Here is a 19,736-nt window from a genome sequence, read left to right on the forward strand (position 1 = left end):
AAAGGACCTTTTAAAGACATAAATGTCATTGGGTGCCTTTCGGTCCAAAACACTGCAGTTCCATATCACTTCAGTGAGAGTAAAACCCAACTTCCTGAACCCTTAAGGAACCCAGGTGGTAGTTCAAACCCACCAGTGGCTCCAAACGAGGAAGACGAGGCGGTTTGCTCATATAAAGCTTTACAGCCTCAGAAGCCCTGTGGAGCTGCCCTGCTCTGCTCTGTCGGTCACTACGAGCCAGAATCGACTCAGCCACAGTGGGTTTCTGTAATAAAAACAAAACAAAACTGTGCTCTAAGGAGACCTGGTGGTATAGTGGTTAGGCGTGGGGATGTGGTCCATAGGGCCAGCAGTTCAAAACCACCAACAACTCCTCAGGAGAAAGACTTGATTTTCTACTCCTAAGAAGAGTTACAGTCCCTGAAACCCACAGGGCAGCTCTACTCTGTACTATAGGGTTGCTGTGAGTCAGAATTGAGTGAGTTTGGTTTTATATATGCACACCTGTCCACTGCTGCCTGTGTTACAGCCCCGTATGCTGTACCCTGTGCTGTCCAGTAAGGGAGCCACTAGCCCCGTGTGACTCGTAAGCACTTGAAATGTGGCTAGTTCTCCTTGAGGTTCAGTGTGAATGGAAAATACACACCAACTTTCAAAGATGTGATACGAGAGAAGAAGGTAAAATACTTCACTAATAATGTCTTACACTGATTTCATGTATGATAATAATTTGGATATAACTTGGTTAAAGGAAATATTTCATTAAAATTAAGCTCACCTACTTTCATCTTTTTTAATGACTTGACAAGAAAACCTGAGATGTGGTTCACATTCTACGTCTGTTGGAAAGTGCTGCGTCAGCCTCAGAAGCCTGCCTCTCTCCTTGCCACATGCCCACCCTGGGCTTTTCCCTGAGCCCCTTCTGCCTGGATCAGTCTACTCTTTGCCGGACTTGCCCCTTATCATTCAGATCAAGGTTGGCAATTCAAACTCACCAGCCTCTCAGAGGGATTTAGCTCCTGGAAGGATTTCGGATCTTGGAAACCCTCTATGGGGTCGCTGTGAGTGGGAATTGATTCCATGATGGTAGACCTGGTATTCTGGTTTCTATCAGTCAACCTGAAGTAACCTAAGAGCCAACCGTCTGCCACGCTTGCCCCTTTTACTGCATGGTGCCTGCCAGCATCCGATTTTTGTGTATTTCCTTACTTATTGCCTAGCTGTCCACTCCAAATGCTCCCCCCGCCCCCAAACGCCCAAGAGAGTAGGACCTTCCCTTTGCGCTGCACAGGTCTCTGTCCCAGAAGAGTGACTGGCTTAGAGTTGGTCCTCAAGAGATGTGTGTTGAGCGAAGGAGTAAAATTAAAGCCAGACTGCTATTAGCAAGTTGGGCCGCTAACCAACAAGGCCAGCAGTTAGAAACGACCAGCTGCTCCGGGGGCGGATGAGGAGGCTTTCGCTCCTGTAAAGTGAGGCTGTCTGGGAAGCCCACGCGAACAGTTCTGCTGTTCTACAAGGGGGCCGCTATGAGGCGGAATTGACTCCGTGCCGGTGAGTGTATTCATTCTGAAGCAGCTATACCACAGTCAATGGGTAAGCTTCACCCCACTTTCTGTTTAAAATAGGCAGTGAGGCTAGACCCCAGGGGAGAACTCTGGGTACTTTTCTGAGATGGTCCACTACTGCATCAGGATTTTCATGATTATTTCTTGCTATTTTTCTCACGTGTTTCTGATCTGAGAGAAGTTGAGAAGTTTGTAGTTGAGAATATTTTCTCCCACTTCTTTGATACCTTTATTAAATTTAACCTACAAAGTAAGAGAGTGGAGGAAAATTCATATTAGAATGTTCAAGGGTGGGTTTGGATTTCAGACCCCCCACACCTCAGCTTTATCATCCTGGGTGACTAATGGGAAAAGGGATCCCTCCCTGCAGCATGATCTTGTGAGGCTTACGTGAGGACCTTTGTCTAGCCCCTAAGGAACTATTTAGTTAAAAATTTCCCCTACAAGTCTGTTTTGCCAGAGTTAAAAAATGGCTATGGTTTTATAAATAGGGTTACGAAACATCCAGATGTGTCTAGAAAAGTCCCAGGTTTTACCTGTTGCATTGACATAATTGCTACTAGCACCTTTTCAGCTCTTCTAAATGGCTTGATCTGAGAGAGAATTATGTCAAGATAATAGTCTCAAAAATCAATTACATCCATCCATTATCCCTCCTGTTCCCGCTGGTTTCCTCTGCTGAGAATACCCCTCCTATCCACTGTACCCATCTGTGGGAACTCAGTCGCCCTCTGAGGGCCTGGCTTAAATTCTGCCTCTTCTAAGACATCTCCGTCCTTCTTGTTAAAGGGAATATTTTCGACACCGTGTGGAGTGTGCCCGTCTGTCCCATGCACAGTGGGATGTAATGCAAAGGTCGTGCCACAGGGCAGCAAGAGGAGCAAAGTAAGCAAGTCTCTGAGGAATCCTGAAAATAGACTTCTGACTCTGGGGACAGGGTTTGGCACCTCATCAGACCCAATTGGAAAACACCCATAGGGCTCAGCAGACAGACCTGGAACTATCGATCGTTGTTTGTTTTACTATCTCCCTATTTCTGTCTATTTAAGATAGGCAGGACAAACAATCCCGAGGAGGAAACAATGGGACTAGCAGTCCTGGGGAGACGTGGGAGAAGAGGAGGTGGTGGTGGGGGAAGCGGGGAGTCAACAAACTCAGGGATAAAATTGATGGCCAAGAGGGTATAGAATGCCTGGTGGAGTGTGATCAAGTGCAATGTATACGAGAGGAATTACTGAGCCGAATGTAGGGTAAGCATGATAGTGGGACAGGAGGTAGGTGATAGGAAGTATAGGAAAGAAGTAGGAGGCCAAAGCTATTTATAGAGGTATAGTTAGAGGCATGTATACATGTAAATATATAAATTTATAATGAAAGGGATAGAGGCCAATGTACATATATCTTATATGTTAAGCATTAAGAAAGCAGACAGACTTGAGCCTCTACTCAAGGCCTCCCTAAACACAAGAACACTTTGTTCTAATAACCTGGCACTCTTTTGATACTCACCTTCCTGACATAATCATTGAAGACAAAATGGGTGCATAAGCAAATGTGGTGAAGAAAACGGATGGTGCCCAGCTATCAAAAGATATAGCGTCTGGGGTCTTAAAGGCTTGAAGTTAAACAAGCAGCCATCTAGCAGGGAAGCAAATAAGCCCACATGGAAGAAGTACACCAGCCTGTGTGATCATGAGGTGTCAACTGGATCAGGTATCAAAAGATCCAAAATAAGCAATTATATCGATGTGAAAGAGGTGGTTAGAGTGGAGACCCAAAGCCCATATGTGGACAATTGGACATCCCCCCACAGAAGGCTTATAAGGAAGGGACAATTCAACCGGGGTTCAGTATAGCACCAATGAAACACATGTCATTCCTCTAGTCCTTGAATGCTTCCTCCCCACCACTACCATGACTCAGTTCTACCTTACCAATGCTGCTAGACCAGAGTACAAACACTGGCGCAGATAAAGAGAACTCGACGCATGGAATTCAGGACAGATAAAACCCTCAGGAACAGTAGTGGGAGTAGCGATATCATGAGGGTAGGGGGATAGGGGGAGAAAGTAGGAACCCATCACAAGGTTGGATACATAGCCCACCCCCCACGGGGACGAATAACAGAAATGTGTGTGAAGGGAGACAACGGACAGTGTTAAGACACGAAATAACAATAATATATAATAGATCAAGGATTCATGAGACTGGGAGGGTAAAAAAGAGGAGTTGATACCAAGGGCTCGAATAGAAAGAAAATGCTTTGGTCGTGTTGATGGTAACATATGTACAAGTGTGCTTAATAAAATAGAATGATGGACTGTTAAAAGATGTGTAAGAGCTCCCCAATAAAATGATTAATAATAAAAAAGGGGAATATTTCCTTGTGCATTTTCATGATGTAATTGACTTCCTCAGTAGACCAAAACTGGACTCAGGACCATGCTTTAGTTCCCACAGTGCCATACACAATATTTTGCATATTATAGTGCTTAATAGATGCTGGATATTAAATTTAACTTAATTCCCCCCCCACCCCCTGCTTTATTCTGGGATAGCTGCTCGTGTACCACTCACCTAGGTTCACCAGTTGATACTATTTTGCCGTATTCATTTTATTATCCTGCTTTCCGTATGGACACATTATATCATTTTTGGAACCTCACGCACTTGAGAATGAGTGCCCGCTGTGCTTCTTTACTCTAAATAGGTCAGCGTGCACTTTTTAAGGCTGAGAACAGCTTACACATAGCTATGGCATAATGCCTAGATCCAGGAACTGCAGTACTGATGAAGTAGTATGCATAGTCATATAAGCAAAAATATCTTATAGTCATAAAAATGTCCCATTTTCCCCAACTTGAGTAGGCATGCTGTAAGAAAAGTAATTGATATTTAATTTTTCTTCTCTGAGGGATGATATATGTTTGATCAAGATGCTTTATGTAAAGCTTATACAATTATTTTTGCAGTATGGTAAATTTCTTTTTTTTAAAGGCAAAGTAAGTATATATAAATTGCCCATTTCTGAAGTCCAAAAATTAGTTGTTAAAATATTTCTTAGCATTTGCTTAGATTTTCTCACTTCTTAATATTAATAAAAATTTTAAAGGATGTTATCATATACAAATACTTTTAAAGAATGATTATGAAACAAAATATGAAATCTAGAATTTCATATTTTAGAATTATTTTTCTAAGAGTGGCTCTGAACATTTAAAAGCAGAAAAATTGTACAAAAAAAAGTGCATACAAATAGACACTATTTAGATCTAGATCCTACAATTAACATTTTAGTATGCTTGTATTATCACATATCTGTGCATCTATCAAATACTATCCATCTTTAAATCTATCTTATTTTTAATGAATTCAAGTTAACTTGCATCAATACACTTCACTCCAAAATAGTTTTCTGCATGTACATCAAGATCAGTATGCCTTTTGAATTCTGATTAAGATAAGAAAAAAGTGAATATTTTTGAAAATCTCTTGTTTTATAATTGCCCCATCTCTTTAAACTTAGAATTACTTCCTTTAATGGACTATGGGATGCGTATATGATTTGATAGGGAAAGGTGGGGAGGGAAGGTAGGAAGTATAGTAAAGGTGGAAGTGAGTCGGGCCTATCTTCAGGGACTAGTACTCATAAATTCTTGCAACAGCTGTAGATTGCCAAATCTCTTGCTGAAGATGCTGAAGACATTTGAAGATAAAACTAAAATTGCAGCTGCAGTGAACTTACCTTGTCTTGTTGCTTCTAGCCCATGATGGAAGAGCTACTCAAGCAACAAAAGCCAGATTCAGATGAGACCACGGTAGCTCAGCCGTCTGTATCTGCTTCCCACTCAACGGAACTCCAGGAAAAGCTCCAGCAAACAGAGGCCACCAACAAGGCAAGCTCAGTAACGTGCTGGTGGGGCTCACCGGGCTTTGCTGAGGAGGTGGGTCAGGCTAGTCCATTAACCTCTCTGGGGCAAGAGTGTATTCCTGGGGCCCGAGCATCTTTCCTGTAGCAGTGTAGTTCTCCCTTGACTGTATGCACATCAGGGTTCTAGCTGCTTCTGCACACGTCACAATTCCTGATGCCTTTGAGGCCTGTTATTGCAGCTTGAATGCAGTCTTTACCTGGTGAGACACTGGGACCAGGTGGCTTGTGCCTTTGGTCCTAGAGTGGCTTCTCACCCCTTTGCAGCTCACGGGCTTTAATGTCTGCTCAGAAGACAATTCTCACAGTTTGGATGCTGCGCTTCTGCCCTGGTGCCGTGTCCTATGCCAATGACAGAAACTCTTGGGTCTGTGTGTAAGGGATGGGCAGTGACGCATTTGAATAAGTCCCCATGAGGCTTTCTGCTCTCATCAAGATTTCAGCAGGTCTCAGAAACCCCGGGAAGCAGTTCTACTCCACCCCGCCGGGGTGCCGTGAGTCGGAATCAACATGGCAGTGGATACGGCCGCCTTCATAAAGAGAACACTGTATGAAAATGCAGGCATTTTAGTAGTGAAGGAACTATTCTTATTTCTGCTACTTAACTGAAAGTTTAATGGTTCCTACAGACGAGAGGGGAAACAAACAAGCAAACCAGTAGTATTTCCTAAGAAATTTCCGACATACTAGGTTTGAGGGAAAACTTTGTAGTTGTAGCTGAGGTTAAAAAGACAATCAACAACAAACACCTTTGACCTGAACTTTTTTTTCTTCCCTTTGCTGAATTCAGATTCTTCAAGAGAAACTGAATGAAATTAGCTTTGAACTAAAGTCTGCTCAGGAGTCATCGCAGAAGCAAGATGGTACCATCCAAAGCCTCAAGGAGACCCTGAAAAGCAGGGAAAGTGAGGTAAGGTGTTCAGCAGGTAAAAGTCCCCGAGGGAACTCTGTCCTCTCCGAGTGGGCAAGTGTTCTCTTTGTTGGAGGAATGGATATTGTCAGAGGAGCCCTAGGGGAGTAGTGCTACACTTTGGGTGCGAACCCCAAGGGGAGGAATGCTAACCCACTAGCCGCTCTACAGGAGAAAGAGGAGGCTTTCTCCTCCCACAGAAAGCTCCAATCTCAGAACCCCCAGGGCAGTTCTACCCTGTCCTATAGGGTTACTGTGAGTTGGCGTTGACTCGCTGGCGATGAGTTTGGTTTTGATTTCTGAGTATTGCCAGGCCAAGACCGACAGTTCTCAGCCCAGGGAAATTGTAGGTCCACCTACATATCAGAGGCTGTTTCTAACTGGTCTAGAGACAGGAGAATGCACATTTAGCTAATTCCTACGATCTTCTGAAATGATAGAATTTGCACTCAGCTAATCGACATTGTATCCTGAGGTAAGGGAATTTATATTTAGCTGACTAAGGCGTTTGCTCCTCCCTTGCTCATGTTTCAGACCGAGGAGTTGTACCAGGTGATCGAAGGTCAAAATGACACAATGGCAAAGCTTCGAGAAATGCTACACCAAAGCCAGCTTGGACAACTTCATGTATGTGAGGGTCACGTATGACAAGAGGAGAGACTCCTGTTGGCGCTGTGTCACTGTCTTGTCACGGTCTTGATTTTGTTGGTCTTTTCAGCGGTGCAGGGCTGCCCTCCTCGTGGTAATGGTTTGTACTCTCTCTTCAGGGTGCGGAGGGCACTGCCCCAGCTCAGCAGCAGGTGGCTCTGCTTGATCTTCAGAGTGCGTTGTTCTGCAGCCAGCTGGAAATCCAGAAGCTTCAGAGGTTGGTGCGACAGAAGGAACGCCAACTGGCCGATGCCAAGCGAGGCGTGCAGTTTGTGGAGGCTGCAGCCCGTGAGCGAGAACAGCAGAAAGAGGCTTCGTGGAAACACAACCAGGTAAATCATTAACCTGTTTTATGGGTCCGTGTACTGACTTTGTCCCTGACAGAGAGGCTCTGCTGCACCTGTGAGTCACTCGCTTAATCCAAGTAACTCAGTTTGAAAACATTGGCTGGCGTGTTCGGATGCCACTGTTGGACCGAGTTCTGCACTCGCAGAAGTGACTAATATAGGCTCTTTCCTCTTCAGCTTCATAAAGTGTAGTGTGAGAGACAGTCACATAGATAGACTTCAGTGTGGTAGTTAAGACTATGGAGGACGTGTGCAGGGAGGACTCCAGCAAACAAGGAAGAAAGTCGGGCAGTTTCCTGGAGGAGGACATATCAGAGGCTGCTTCTGAAAGGGGGTCAAACTCAGCCAGACAGAACCGTGTGCCAAGAACCACCCAGATCAAGGGAATAGTTTGAATGATTACCCATTAAAATATGCATATAATTCTTAATGGCTGCTCCTTAATTTTCTTAGCTTGGAGTATATGCAAGCTTTATTATTGTTAACCATTTAAGATTTAAAAGGTCTTTTATGAACTGTGTCTTTTCTTAGACACCTTAACACTTAAGATTTTAAAAATACATAGTTTCTAAAGGATCTCCTTTGGAGTAACTGTTTTGGAGATTGAATATATGAGTCCTGCATTATTCTTTCCCTTGGCACGTGCTTAAGCCATCTTCACCTACCAGGTCCTTGATCTTAGGATTAGAAAAAGGGTATCTGTGGCCAATTCAGGAAGACGAGAGTCTTGGTGACACCTTCAGAAGATCTGGATGAGAAAGTGTTAGACACTCCTGTCCTTGAGCTTTCTGAGGAGCAAAGGACCTAGGCTGACAGTGAGAAAGGCACTTAGCGGTTAGACAGACCTTTTGTGAACCTCGAGTAAATAGCGGACTGTGATACCAAACGTACCTCCTACCCCATCCGCAAGCACAGGCATTTTCTAGGTCCCGCTCAGGTCACTCACAGTCACTGTCTGCCACTCTGCACTTAGTTCTCCAGGCCTCGGCAAATTTCAGTCCTCCATCCCTAAAGCCCACGAAGGGGCTTTCGCTGAAGGTTAGTGAAGGTTTTAGCTGCTTCACAAAGTGCATCTTCTTTATTTAGGAATTGCGGAAAGCTTTCCAGCAACTGCAAGGAGAATTGCAGAATAAGAATCAGCAACTTCATACCCTGGAGGCCGAAAAGTACCATGAAATCCGAACCCAAGAGCAGCACATTCAGCACCTAAACCAGCGTCTGAGTCACAGAGAGCAGATGCTGCAGGTGAGTTTGCAGACTGATGACCTCCACTAAAGTTAGGTTTTAGTTCTGAACTCCCGGGTCGTCTCATCTCAAGGTATCCGTTCACCTGGGTGTAGTACCTGCTGCAGGTAGAATAGGGAGCAGTGGACACCAAGAAGCCCTAAAGCGAATAGGCCAACCTTGAATCTAGGTGCTAACCAACAGGTGAGGAAACAGTACATATAAACCTGAAAGACGTAAGCAATAAATACCCAGCCACTTGTTAACCGCTGTGAGTCAGACTATGTACGAGGTGTGGGGAAAACCAGAGAAAATACAGCTGCTACTCTGGGTCTTTGCTGTGCACTGACTGACAGGTCGGGAACGTGAACCCACCAGCTTCTCCCGGGAAGAAACGTCCTGGCAGTCAGCCCCTGCAAAGATTATAACTTAGGAAACCCCGTGGGGCAGTTTAACTCTGTCCCGTGGGGTCCCTAAGTCAAAATCAACTTCATAGCACCCAACACCAGTAAGACTGGAGTGATCCGCCCCACCACCTACTCCAAGTTCCAGTTACATTGAATGCCTTACCTTTTGCTGAGCACGCTTTAAAAAAAAAGTTTTATAATTTGTCGATATTACTTAGAGTCCGATAAAAATACCTATACCACCTCTTTGTTTTGGAAATTTCATTTGGGAAAAAATTGAGGCTCTTTGCTGAGTTTTTACTGCTGCCCCACTGCCGTTGAGGCGATTTGGAGTCCCAGAGACTCCGTAGCGTGGAACTACCTGTTAGGATTTCTGAGACTATAAGCCTTGATGAGAGCAGGCAGCCTTGTCTCTCTCCCGAGGAGTGCTGACATCACGGCTACCAGCCCAAGCCTCCCACTGGGCCAGTTCAGTGCCACTTGTGAGGTCTGCAGTGACACCTGTAGGCAGAGATGGACAGTGTCCAGTTTTTCCCACCGGAATGGATCACATTGCCGGTGCATCAATCCCAGCTCATACTGGCCCTCGATGGGGTTTCCAAGGCTGTCCGTCTTTCCTGGAGCAGACAGCCGCATCTTTCTGGCATGGAGCGGCGGGTAGGGGTGACCCCGTGGTGAACCAACAGCACACCCCGAACAGCACCACCAGGCTCTTTGCTTCAGTCGTGAGTAGCCGTCAAGGCCATGCTGACTCCTGCTGACCTGATGTGCAGAGGAGGACTGCTCCATCGGGCTTCGTCGTTGTTGTGTCTTTATTTTAAGTATTGTTCTGGTGGTTGAGGTGACGGTCTACAGGGCAAATCAGTTTCCTGTTCAGCCATGCAAGCAGAGACTGCCCCAGGACATGGACGGCACTCCTTCCAATGCGTCAGCGCTCTCACCATTCCCCCTGGGCGTCCCTCGTTCTGTTTGTTCCGTTTCCCGGCCCCTTCCTGCTTCCTTAACTTTTCTTTCTTGGCAAATGCTGCCCTTTTTGGTCTTGTGTGACCTTCCGGGAGCAGGTAGTTAGCCCTGCCATCTGAGGCATCCTGTGAGTGGATTTGAACTGCCCACCTTTCAGACAGTATTCAAGTCCTTCATCACTTAAGTCACGTAGGAACTCCCATGCACAGGCGCACACGCGCAGTCACCCACCTATGGATATACTTAGATGGGTGTATATTGTATCAGGAGGATTCATATGGTCCATGGGAGACTGGAATTTAAAGATGCTGGAGTTTCTCCATGAACTTTCTGAAGGGCCTCCATAGCCACATCGTAGGGCAGTTAACAATTTATGTGTCTTTGATTTCCGTTAAACTGTGTTTCGGTGGGGGTGATGTGTTTTTACCCTTAGTAGTCAACAGTGACTTGGCAATGTCTGTTTATGGTTAAATCAACGGGCGAGTAAAGGGAAGTCATTTCGCTCTCCTTAGGAATGTCAGGAGCTCCTGCAGTATCGGAATAACTCAGACAAAACCCCAGAAGCAAACGAAATGTTGTTGGAGAAGCTTCGGCAGCGGGTCCAGGATAGAGACGCTGCCCTGGAGGTATGTGTTTTGACTTTGCTCACTGCGCTCCGCATTATCCTGCCCACGCAGGTGTGGTAGACTCGTGTGTCTGCTTCACGCACTGCTTTCGGGGATTGGTTTTCCACGCCGTTATGTGGTGACGTGTTCTGAGCGGGGTGACCAGGAAAGAGAATGTGACGCAGCTTTACTCTGCCTCGCAGCGGGCTATCGATGAAAAGTTCTCGGCGCTAGAAGAGAAAGAAAAAGAACTGCGACAGCTTCACCTTGCTGTCCGGGAACGAGATCAGGACGTGGAACGGCTGCGTGGGGTCCTTTCCTCCAACGAAGCTACCATGCAAGTAAGAGCAAAACTGGCTGATGGCTTGGCAGCTCCCGCTCCTCCCTCGTCCCCTGAAAACCAGGGTATTTGCTTCATCCGAAAAAAATCCGTATCTCTGTTTACATCCATCCGTTTGCAAATAGGACTATGAACCCAAATGAAACCAGTGTCCAATGATTCCAGCTCACAGCACTCCCACCTCCTAAGGTGTCCTAGACTATAATCTTTTCTTGTTCTTTTTATATATCAAGTCAAGACATAATTTTATATTTTTAAAACAGCTTTCTCGGCATATCATTTACATATCATACGATTCAATGGTTCCATTATCTTATGAAGAGTTGTGTGATCATCACTCACCACAATCAATTTCAGAGCATTTTCTTCTTTCTTGTATTGCTGTTAGCTCCCCGTTTCTCCCCCACCCTTCCCTCCCTTGCTCCTAAGTAATTATTAATCCAGTTACTATTTCTATAGAATTATCTCTTCTGGATTTTATATACAGAAAGTCGCACGTGACAAAAAGAAAACCCCCCAAACAATGAAACAGAGAGAAACCTCAGTCAAAAAGAAAGCAGAGAATACTAAACCTGGAGCCACCTTTCAGTAGACCGCCTCTTCTCCAGTGGCGCAACCTGGGGGCTGCAGTCAGCTGAACACTGCAAGCGCGGGGCCACCAGAGCGCTCCTGCCACCTACCCTGATGAATATGAACGAGTATGCGTGCCAAAAACAAATGAACTAAAGGCCACAGAAGCACACAGAGATCATGGTTCCCGGTTCCATTTTAGATTAGGCAGTGGGACCTGTCGGTCCTTTACTTCCTTTCAGACTATGAGCTTTGTGTGTGCGTGTGGGGAGGCAGTGCGTATTGGTTCCCATTTACATTGTTTTAAGTTATGTCTAAGGAGCTCTGGTGGTGCAGTGGGTGAGCACTCGGCTATGAACTGAAAGGTAGTGGTTTGAATCCCCCGCCGCTTTACAGAAGGCAGAGGTGTGGCAGGCCGCGTCCATAAAGAGTCACGGCTTTGGGACTGTGCGGGAGAGTTCTGCCCTGCCCTGTAGGGTTCTGAGGAGGTAGCCCTGACGCAGCGCGACAGGTCTCATTGATTTCCAACCCTTGTCAATCTCTATGTACTTTCACAAAGTATTGTTGAGGCAGAACTATGAAATTTTGTTTTCCTAATTAATACTATTTCCACAGCGATTTATTGCCCAAATCAGCACCTTGCTTATTTTATTAAGCATTTCTTGTGGGCTTTTCCTGGCATACTTATTTTAGAACTTGTATGCCTAGCCGTCTGTCACTCCTGCAAGCAGAGCCTCTTCTGGCCTCTCTAACACAGCCTGCTTGCATACAACACTTCATTGATCACGTAGACGCTATTGATCACCCTGCAGCCTAGAAGTGACTCTCTAAAAACGAAGTGGACGCGCATGGCATTGTTAGGTTGGGTATTAGGTTGTTTCCTTTTGGCAAAGGCGTGGAACCTTGCCGTGAGCTGGTCCTTTAAAGGGGGTCCCGTTTCTCGTCTGTCCGGAGGAGTCAGCCTGCCCCTCTGACTTGGCATTGCTCTCTTTGTGACTTCAGAGTATGGAGAGTCTCCTGAGGGCCAAAGGCCTGGAAGTGGAACAACTCTCTGCTACCTGCCGAAACCTCCAGTGGTTGAAAGAAGAACTGGAGGCCAAGTTCAGCCACTGGCAGAAGGAGCAAGAAAGTATCGTCCAGCAGTTACAGACGTCTCTGCACGACAGGAACAAGGAAGTGGAGGCAAGACTTTGGTGAAGACAGTTGGTTTAGGGATTACGTAATCTCAGCCCGGGATCAGGATGCCTGAGGCCTGGGAGGCCAGTGATGTCAGTCTCCAAGCTCTCTAAATCTGTTCTGTGCCTGGGAAAGCCAGGGACTTTCACTGCCCCCGCCTTTTCCCCCCTTCAAGCTTGTAAACATAAGGTGATAATTATCTTTCTCAAAGAAGTTATATGAGAACTAATGAGCGTTACAAAATGCATGTACAACACGATTGCTCACTTTTATTGGGCGCGTATGGCGTGTCAGGCACTGCTTTAAGGTCTCAGCGGTTATTAACTCATTGAATCCTCACAATTCTCTGAGGCGCATACTATTATTATCCTCGTTTTACAGACCAGGAAGCAGATGTCTGAGGCTAAGTCAGTCGCCCGAGGGAACACAGTCAAAAAGTGACCAAGCCGGTCTTCAGCCCAGACGGAAGGACTCTGCCGTGTTAACCACCGCACACTGCCTCTCAGTATAGAAATAGGAACTGCATCACCAAGCTCATAAAGACACAGGGCTCGTTTTATATCTATCCAGTGAGCAGTTTGTGCTCGCTTTATGCAGTTACACGGGGAGAAAATAAATGAAATGAGTGGCCTCTCTACTTAATTGTTCCGGGTTCTGAGCAAACGGGGGAAGGACTGCTTTCAGAGGGCAGTATGCGCATTGCCAGTCTCAGCATCGGTGTGCGTGCATCATGGACATTGCGTTTACAATCCTGTGCCCCATCTGGGCATCTGCACTAGGATAAACTATGAACCTTGCCCCCAAGAATGACATAGCTCAGTGGAATCCATTCTGTCTTCTGGACGATAGCCGTAGAAACCCTTTGATATGGAGTAGAGGGAATTTCTTCTCACCAGAAACGTACCCCGTCCCTTCTCTATTAGGATCTGAGTGCAACACTGCTGTGCAAGCTCGGCCCAGGGCAGAGTGAAATAGCCGGGGAGCTGTGCCAGCGCCTGCAGCGGAAGGAGAGGATGCTCCAGGACCTTCTGAGTGATCGAAACAAGCAAGCCGTGGAGCATGAAATGGAGACGCAGGGCCTGCTGCAGTCCATGAGCACGAGGGAGCAGGAGAGCCAGGTAAGGACCAATGCAGAGACCCGCAGGGTCTCAACTACCGTGTCCACAGGCTGAGGGTAGGAAGCATGCGGACCTGGTCAAATGTGGACTCTTTCTACCAGGAAGCGCTGTTGAGCAACTTCTTCAGTTTATTAGCTGGACTACACCCGCCATTAAGGTATAAAATAGCTGTCTGTAGAACCCGTTTGCATTTGGAAGGATGCCTTCACAATACATATATAACAGCGGACTTCATTGTGCACTTGTTTTCTTTTGCTTAATAGTTGGTTCGTTTTGAAGAGAAAGGAGTGTGGCATTCTGGAAGGTTTTCATTTCTGATGCTAAAATATCAAGACTTACATGATATTTTGCATTTCCAGCCAAGCCATGAGAAAATTTGCACTTCCCATCTTTTCTCTGAAATCCTGTGAAATCTCAATGATTTTTGAGATTCATGAGGAGATTGTGCTTTTTTTACAAAGGCCAGGATAAGAATGACTTCAGGCCAGTGCGGGGTATGTTAATCTCAGAATCATGGTACTGGATGAGTGTTTCTAAAGTAAAAGGCGAATGTACCTTAACTTCCACAGGTTTTTCTCCTCGAGGCTGGGCTGCCACACTTGTGGTGCTGCTGTGCCGATTTGAGGGACCAGTAACTAGGAATATCCTGGTAGTCCGTTTTTAGTGGGGATGAGAGTCAGCAGTTCGAAACTATCAGTACGCTCCATGGGAGGAAAATGCGCTTTCGACTCCTGTAAACAGTTATAATCTCGGAAACCTATAGGGACAGTTCTACCCTATCCTATAGGGTCCCGATGGGTTGGAAATGACTGGTGGCCGTGAATTGGGTTTGAGTTTTGAGTTGTGGGCTCTTGTGATCGTGCACTCCTCTAGTTCTTGGACCCACTCACAAAAAGTCATGTTGTGTTAGCAACTGCCTACAAGTGTGCCAGATGCTGCTTTTAGAACAGACCTGCACAAACACCTCAGAAAGAATTTTTTTTAATTTTTAACTACAGGTAATAAAAAAAAATAGACCCAGGAGATTAAGAAATATGTTTAAAGCTTCTTAGTTCAAGAAGAAGACCTTGGTTGTATTTATTCAGATCCGCGTCTCAGTTTTTGACAGTAGAAAGAGTCACCTGGACAGCTTTCCCACCCACACGCCCTGCCTTCCTGGCGTCATACGTTGAAAGCATCACAGTGCGGAGGGGGCTTCCAGAAGGCACTTGTGTCACCACATCTCAGGCTCCTGAAACTAGAAACAGTCCAAGCAGAGCAGACCCTCTGAAGATCAAAATCCAGAATCCCCACCAAGGACATGTGTGCAAATGTTTCTAAGACAGCAGCCGTGTGCAAGCACCCGTTTCCTCCTGGCGTCAGCGAGCACTCATTGCCTTTGCCACACGGTACATACCTACGGTAGTTCATTGAGATGACCCACGCACTAAACCGCACAGTTCCTGCACTAACCGGTGCAAGGCCTTTCTCGTTCACAGAAACGGTATAAAAACTCCCTGGCCTGCAGGTCATGGTCGGTAAACAAAGACGAGTTTTTCTGTTTTCCCGGAAAGGAGGCACAGTTTGAAGGCTGGCCGGATCCCCGCGAGGTCACATAGAGTCCGTGGCTGAGCAAGGCCAGGCTGCTGTGTTACTGAGTTCTGGGCCTGGGCCAGCTCTCTCCCTGTCACCTGGATAGCTTCCTACAGACAGAGTCCCGAGCTCGTCCCAGAGACGTATAAAGGGGCACCTGAGAGCGTGCCTTAGGTGATAGCGATGCTACTGCTGCTGGCCCGTGGGTCCCACTCTGAGAAGCTGGAGTGGACATTCACTAGAGGAAGGATGCCAGGGCAGAGAGACGACAGAACATGTCTCATATGTTGTTAATGTTTTTCTTAGCCACGGTAATTTTCACAGGGATACTTATCAAGGCAAACTAATAATGTACTGAAAGATGGTTTTGCCCCAATCCCCACAAAGAGCCGACATTACGGAGGGTTTCTGTTTTTTCTTTTTTCTTAGTCATTGTGAGGAAAGCTCGGCCCGTCTTCTAGAACAGGGAGCACTTCTTCCCAGAGACGCTTGGGACTGTGACACAGCTAACCTTGTTCCCATTCTCGCTTTGCTTTCATTCATTATCTCCAGTTTTCTTACTAAGTGCAGCCTTCCAAAGCAGTAATTGGCACGGGTCAAACTCTAGCTTGGTTTCCCGCAGGTAAGACTCTCGCTCGTCGTGGCCCCAGTGCAGGAAAACTGGCTGTCGAGGGAAACAGACTGGGTTTGGTGGTTTCCAGGTTCAGATTTTCCCAGAGTATGTGGTCTGATAAACTAGCGATCTGCATAATTTATTCAGTAATTGAGTCTCGAATGCTGCGATGTGCCAGAGAGACTGTTGCGGCTGCCTGCAATTCAGCAGGGAACAAAGCATCAAAGTACCTGCCCCTTAAGACATTTATATTCCATGTTGTGCATCCCGGAAGCGTAACAATGAAACTGTCAACACCTGGTAACATGGATGAGTTTGGAACATTGTGCTCACCAAAGCTTATCAATCTCATAAAGACAAATACTGTATGGGACCACTATTATAAAGGAAAAAATCAAGGAAAACAGTTTTCACATCAAAAGACATCGGAGGTTATTGGGGAGGTCAGGGTGGGAGAAAGGGCAGGGAAGGGGCAGAAAATAAACAACAAAGAGAGAGACACACAGGTATGCTCATAGGCAAGAAAAAGAACTTTACATTCTAGAAAATTATGTTTCAGGAGGTAGAGACGCCCAAAAGACGTATCAGGTCATGGCAAATGTTTTGTAGAGGAACTAGGCGTAGAGAAAAGCTTGCTGTTGGAGATAGGATATGCAGCGAGGGCCAAGCTGGTAAGGTGACATTTGACCAAGACCTGAAAGGAGAGAGCGTTCTAGACTGAAGGGGTAAACCATCTGTTCTCCCAGTTCAAACCAGAACCTTCAAACCTTAGCCTGCCAGAGTTGCAGCAGAACCAGTTTCAGATTCTCTTATCTCGATCTGATGGGATGTGTTCCGTTTTGAGGGAGGTTTTTTTTCAATATTTTGTATGAGAGACTTTGTTTCCAAGCACTTGTCTATTTTTTTCTCTGTTAATTGAAAGCTTAAAAAAAAAAGTATTTCTTAGACCTCCATGGACTTTTCAAAACTGGTTTCCTTTAAAAAAATAACATTCGATCACAAATCATACTTTCTGAGGGCATCCTGCCAGTGTGGTGTGCAATTTCCCTTGACTAGGCTGCTGCAGAGAAGATGGGACAAGCCCTGATGGAAAGAAATGCAGAATTGCAGGCCCTGCGCCAGTACCTTGGAGGGAAAGACCTCATGATGTCCCAAGCATTCATCTCCAGCCAACCGGCCGAAGCTACCTCCATCCTCCACTGTCTTGGACAGCAACCCGATCCAGTAAGAACTGTGGACGTGTGTAGATAGTCATGTATTGCCTTTTGACATTTGGATTTACATAGGTTTGATGACTTTAAATGCGTGAGACTATTCTAAGTCCTTGTCATTCGCAATCACAGTTCCTGGATCTTCTTAAATCCCCCGACTCTTCCAATTTTCAGGGTTCAATGCAAATCCCTTCCAGGGATGATAGCACGTCCTTGACCACCAAGGGGGACGTCAGCCTACCCAGGTCCACTCTAGGTAAGTTTCAAAGGTCATTTCATGACGAAATCTTCATCCTTCCTTCCCGTAACTCTCTCTCAGTAGGTTTGCCTAAGCTATTTCACTCTTTCATTTTTTACCTTGATGGGGAAAAAAATTATTATATATACACACACACACACACACACACACACACACACACACCTGAAAAGCTGCAGACATATCTAGTCTAAGCAGGAGCTCCCATGCCTTGTTCTGAACTGAGGTTATTGTTCTGTGCCTGCAATTTGGTCCAGGAAACTGCATCCAGGCTCTCCTTTTCAAATCGTTTGTAGGGCTTCAGACATGCAGGAGGTAAGTGCTCCCAAACCTGTGATTCAGCAGTCTTGCTATTCAGGACCATGGAGATGACAGCTTCTCCTGGGTGTCTTTCCAGTAACCTGATACCACCTTAAGTGTCATTAAAGCAGGGAGGAGCAGGGTGGGCCTTGTGTTATTTGCCACGCTCAGTACGACACGGGTGGCATGTCCTTCTCAGGGCAGCACATCAGGAGCACATGATGTCAGATTGCATCAGCCTTGGTGATCCTGTGTAGTCGTTTGGCTAAGGCTGTGCCTGCCAGGTCTCTCCATGGTGACGCTTGCTTTTTCCCTTGGTGGGTAAGAAGCAGTCTGCTGGCTGGTAGCCTGAGATGTGGGCAGTCTGTTCCCCAGCAACCATTGACACAATGTCATCAGCATCTTTCATCTGAACATCTCTTTAATTAACTCTTATGTTGGTAGTTAGTTTCACAGTGAATCTCTGTTTCTGAAAGGCCTCTTTTACTTATTGGTGGGCACCCTTTCATAAGGAAGCACGTTCCTTCTCCTGTCCCCTCCACCCCCTTTTGTTTGTGTCAGCATGGATTCTTAAGATAAGTATCATTGTCTTTCCTCTTTCTGTCATTATTCTATTTGATTCCCAAATTTGGCCCATCGGGACTTTTCAAACTGGTTCCTCTTAGTATTTCCTCATCAGATCTTGTCCACCTCCATGTTTTCCAGTGTAATGAGATGCCTCCTTTTGCCTCCCCCACCTCAGCCCTGGAGTCAGCCATTGACCACTCCAAGAATCCCCTCTTCTGTTTGAGAAAGGATGGCATACACGGAGACTTAAGATGGGAGGGCAAGCTCCCCTGCCACAAGAGTGTCACGTGTCTGGGCCCTCAGAATAGATTTAGCTCATGATTTCACACTGATGCTGCTAGTTCCCTTTGGCAGCACAAGCTCTTTCTCCCTGAGCCTCTGCCTGCACCTTACCGCCTCTCAACACGGAGAACCGTGGGTACCCACCACATCTGTGCATCTGCTCACTCCTACAACAGATACAACATAGTTTCAGAACAGTTATATTGTACGCATCAACAATCAGCTCATTCGTATTTTCTGTTGTTCTTTCTGTGCTTAGAATATTTGCCCCATAAGGGGTGTACAGTTACGCTTACTGGGTTCAAAAACTACTTGGATTTATTTTGTACATTATCTTTGGGGTTCATTTGTGCCTGAAGATTTAATTTTAGGCCTTTTCTCTCTATTATTGTTGAATGAACATTTCATATTAAAAGACAAACTGTTATCATCATCCAAAACTCAGATAGGCCCGTCTATGTCTGAATTACCTTCTCTTCTGTTTCCACTGTTTCCTCGTAGGTCACCAATTTCACTTCTCGATTCTCCTTTCTTTACTTGTTTTTGTGAAAATAAGGAGACCGACCACATATGTCTGGTATATGTCTGTGTTCTTAATTACCCCTCTTATACAGAATGTTCTACACTAGATGGATTCTTTTGCACCTAGCTTGTTCCACCTAACAATGTATCCTGGAAATCACTTCAAATCCATTCATAAAAGCTTTCCTTTTTAGTTATCTGCGTGTGTATATAATTGGGGAGAAAGATGGGACTTCCTGCTCCCGTAAAGAGTGAGTCCAGAAACCTCAGGGGCGGTTCTAACTTGTTGTATAGGGTGGCTCTGGCTCGGCATTGATTCGATGGCAGGGAGTTCGAGATTGTATTGGGATTTTTTGGCCTATAGTACTCTATTGTGGACGTAGGAGACTGTCTGCTCCCCTGAAGATTTCTAGCTGCGAAACCCTGTCTAGGGTGGCTGCGAGTTGGCATCGACTTGCTGGCAATGTGGTTGGTGGGTTTGTGTGACGAGGATGGAGTTGATTCAGTCCTTTCTTTATAGGCACATAGAATGGAGTGTTTCCCGATTACAAATAATAATGTGAAGCACACTCTGTGCGTGTGTGTGTGTGTGTGTGTGTGTGTGTGTGTGTG

The 19,736-nt window shown here is 45.8% G+C and overlaps 1 protein-coding gene across 1 annotated transcript in view; it reads left to right on the top strand.

Annotated features, from left to right (window-relative positions):
* Positions 1-19,736, top strand: part of LOC101646633 (myomegalin) — a 190,319-nt gene that overhangs the window by 108,128 nt on the left and 62,455 nt on the right. Inside the window, exons 8-18 of the mRNA XM_045283712.1 lie at positions 5,330-5,461; positions 6,284-6,403; positions 6,938-7,030; positions 7,171-7,383; positions 8,485-8,643; positions 10,505-10,618; positions 10,801-10,938; positions 12,510-12,689; positions 13,607-13,801; positions 17,043-17,210; positions 17,372-17,515. Coding sequence (XP_045139647.1) covers positions 5,330-5,461; positions 6,284-6,403; positions 6,938-7,030; positions 7,171-7,383; positions 8,485-8,643; positions 10,505-10,618; positions 10,801-10,938; positions 12,510-12,689; positions 13,607-13,801; positions 17,043-17,210; positions 17,372-17,515 — 1,656 coding nt within the window. The remainder of the gene's footprint in view (positions 1-5,329; positions 5,462-6,283; positions 6,404-6,937; positions 7,031-7,170; positions 7,384-8,484; positions 8,644-10,504; positions 10,619-10,800; positions 10,939-12,509; positions 12,690-13,606; positions 13,802-17,042; positions 17,211-17,371; positions 17,516-19,736) is intronic.

Source organism: Echinops telfairi, unplaced genomic scaffold (assembly GCF_000313985.2).
Source record: "Echinops telfairi isolate 266 unplaced genomic scaffold, ASM31398v2 ScPeMD7_7466;HRSCAF=8504, whole genome shotgun sequence".
Taxonomy (NCBI): Eukaryota; Metazoa; Chordata; class Mammalia; order Afrosoricida; family Tenrecidae; genus Echinops; species Echinops telfairi.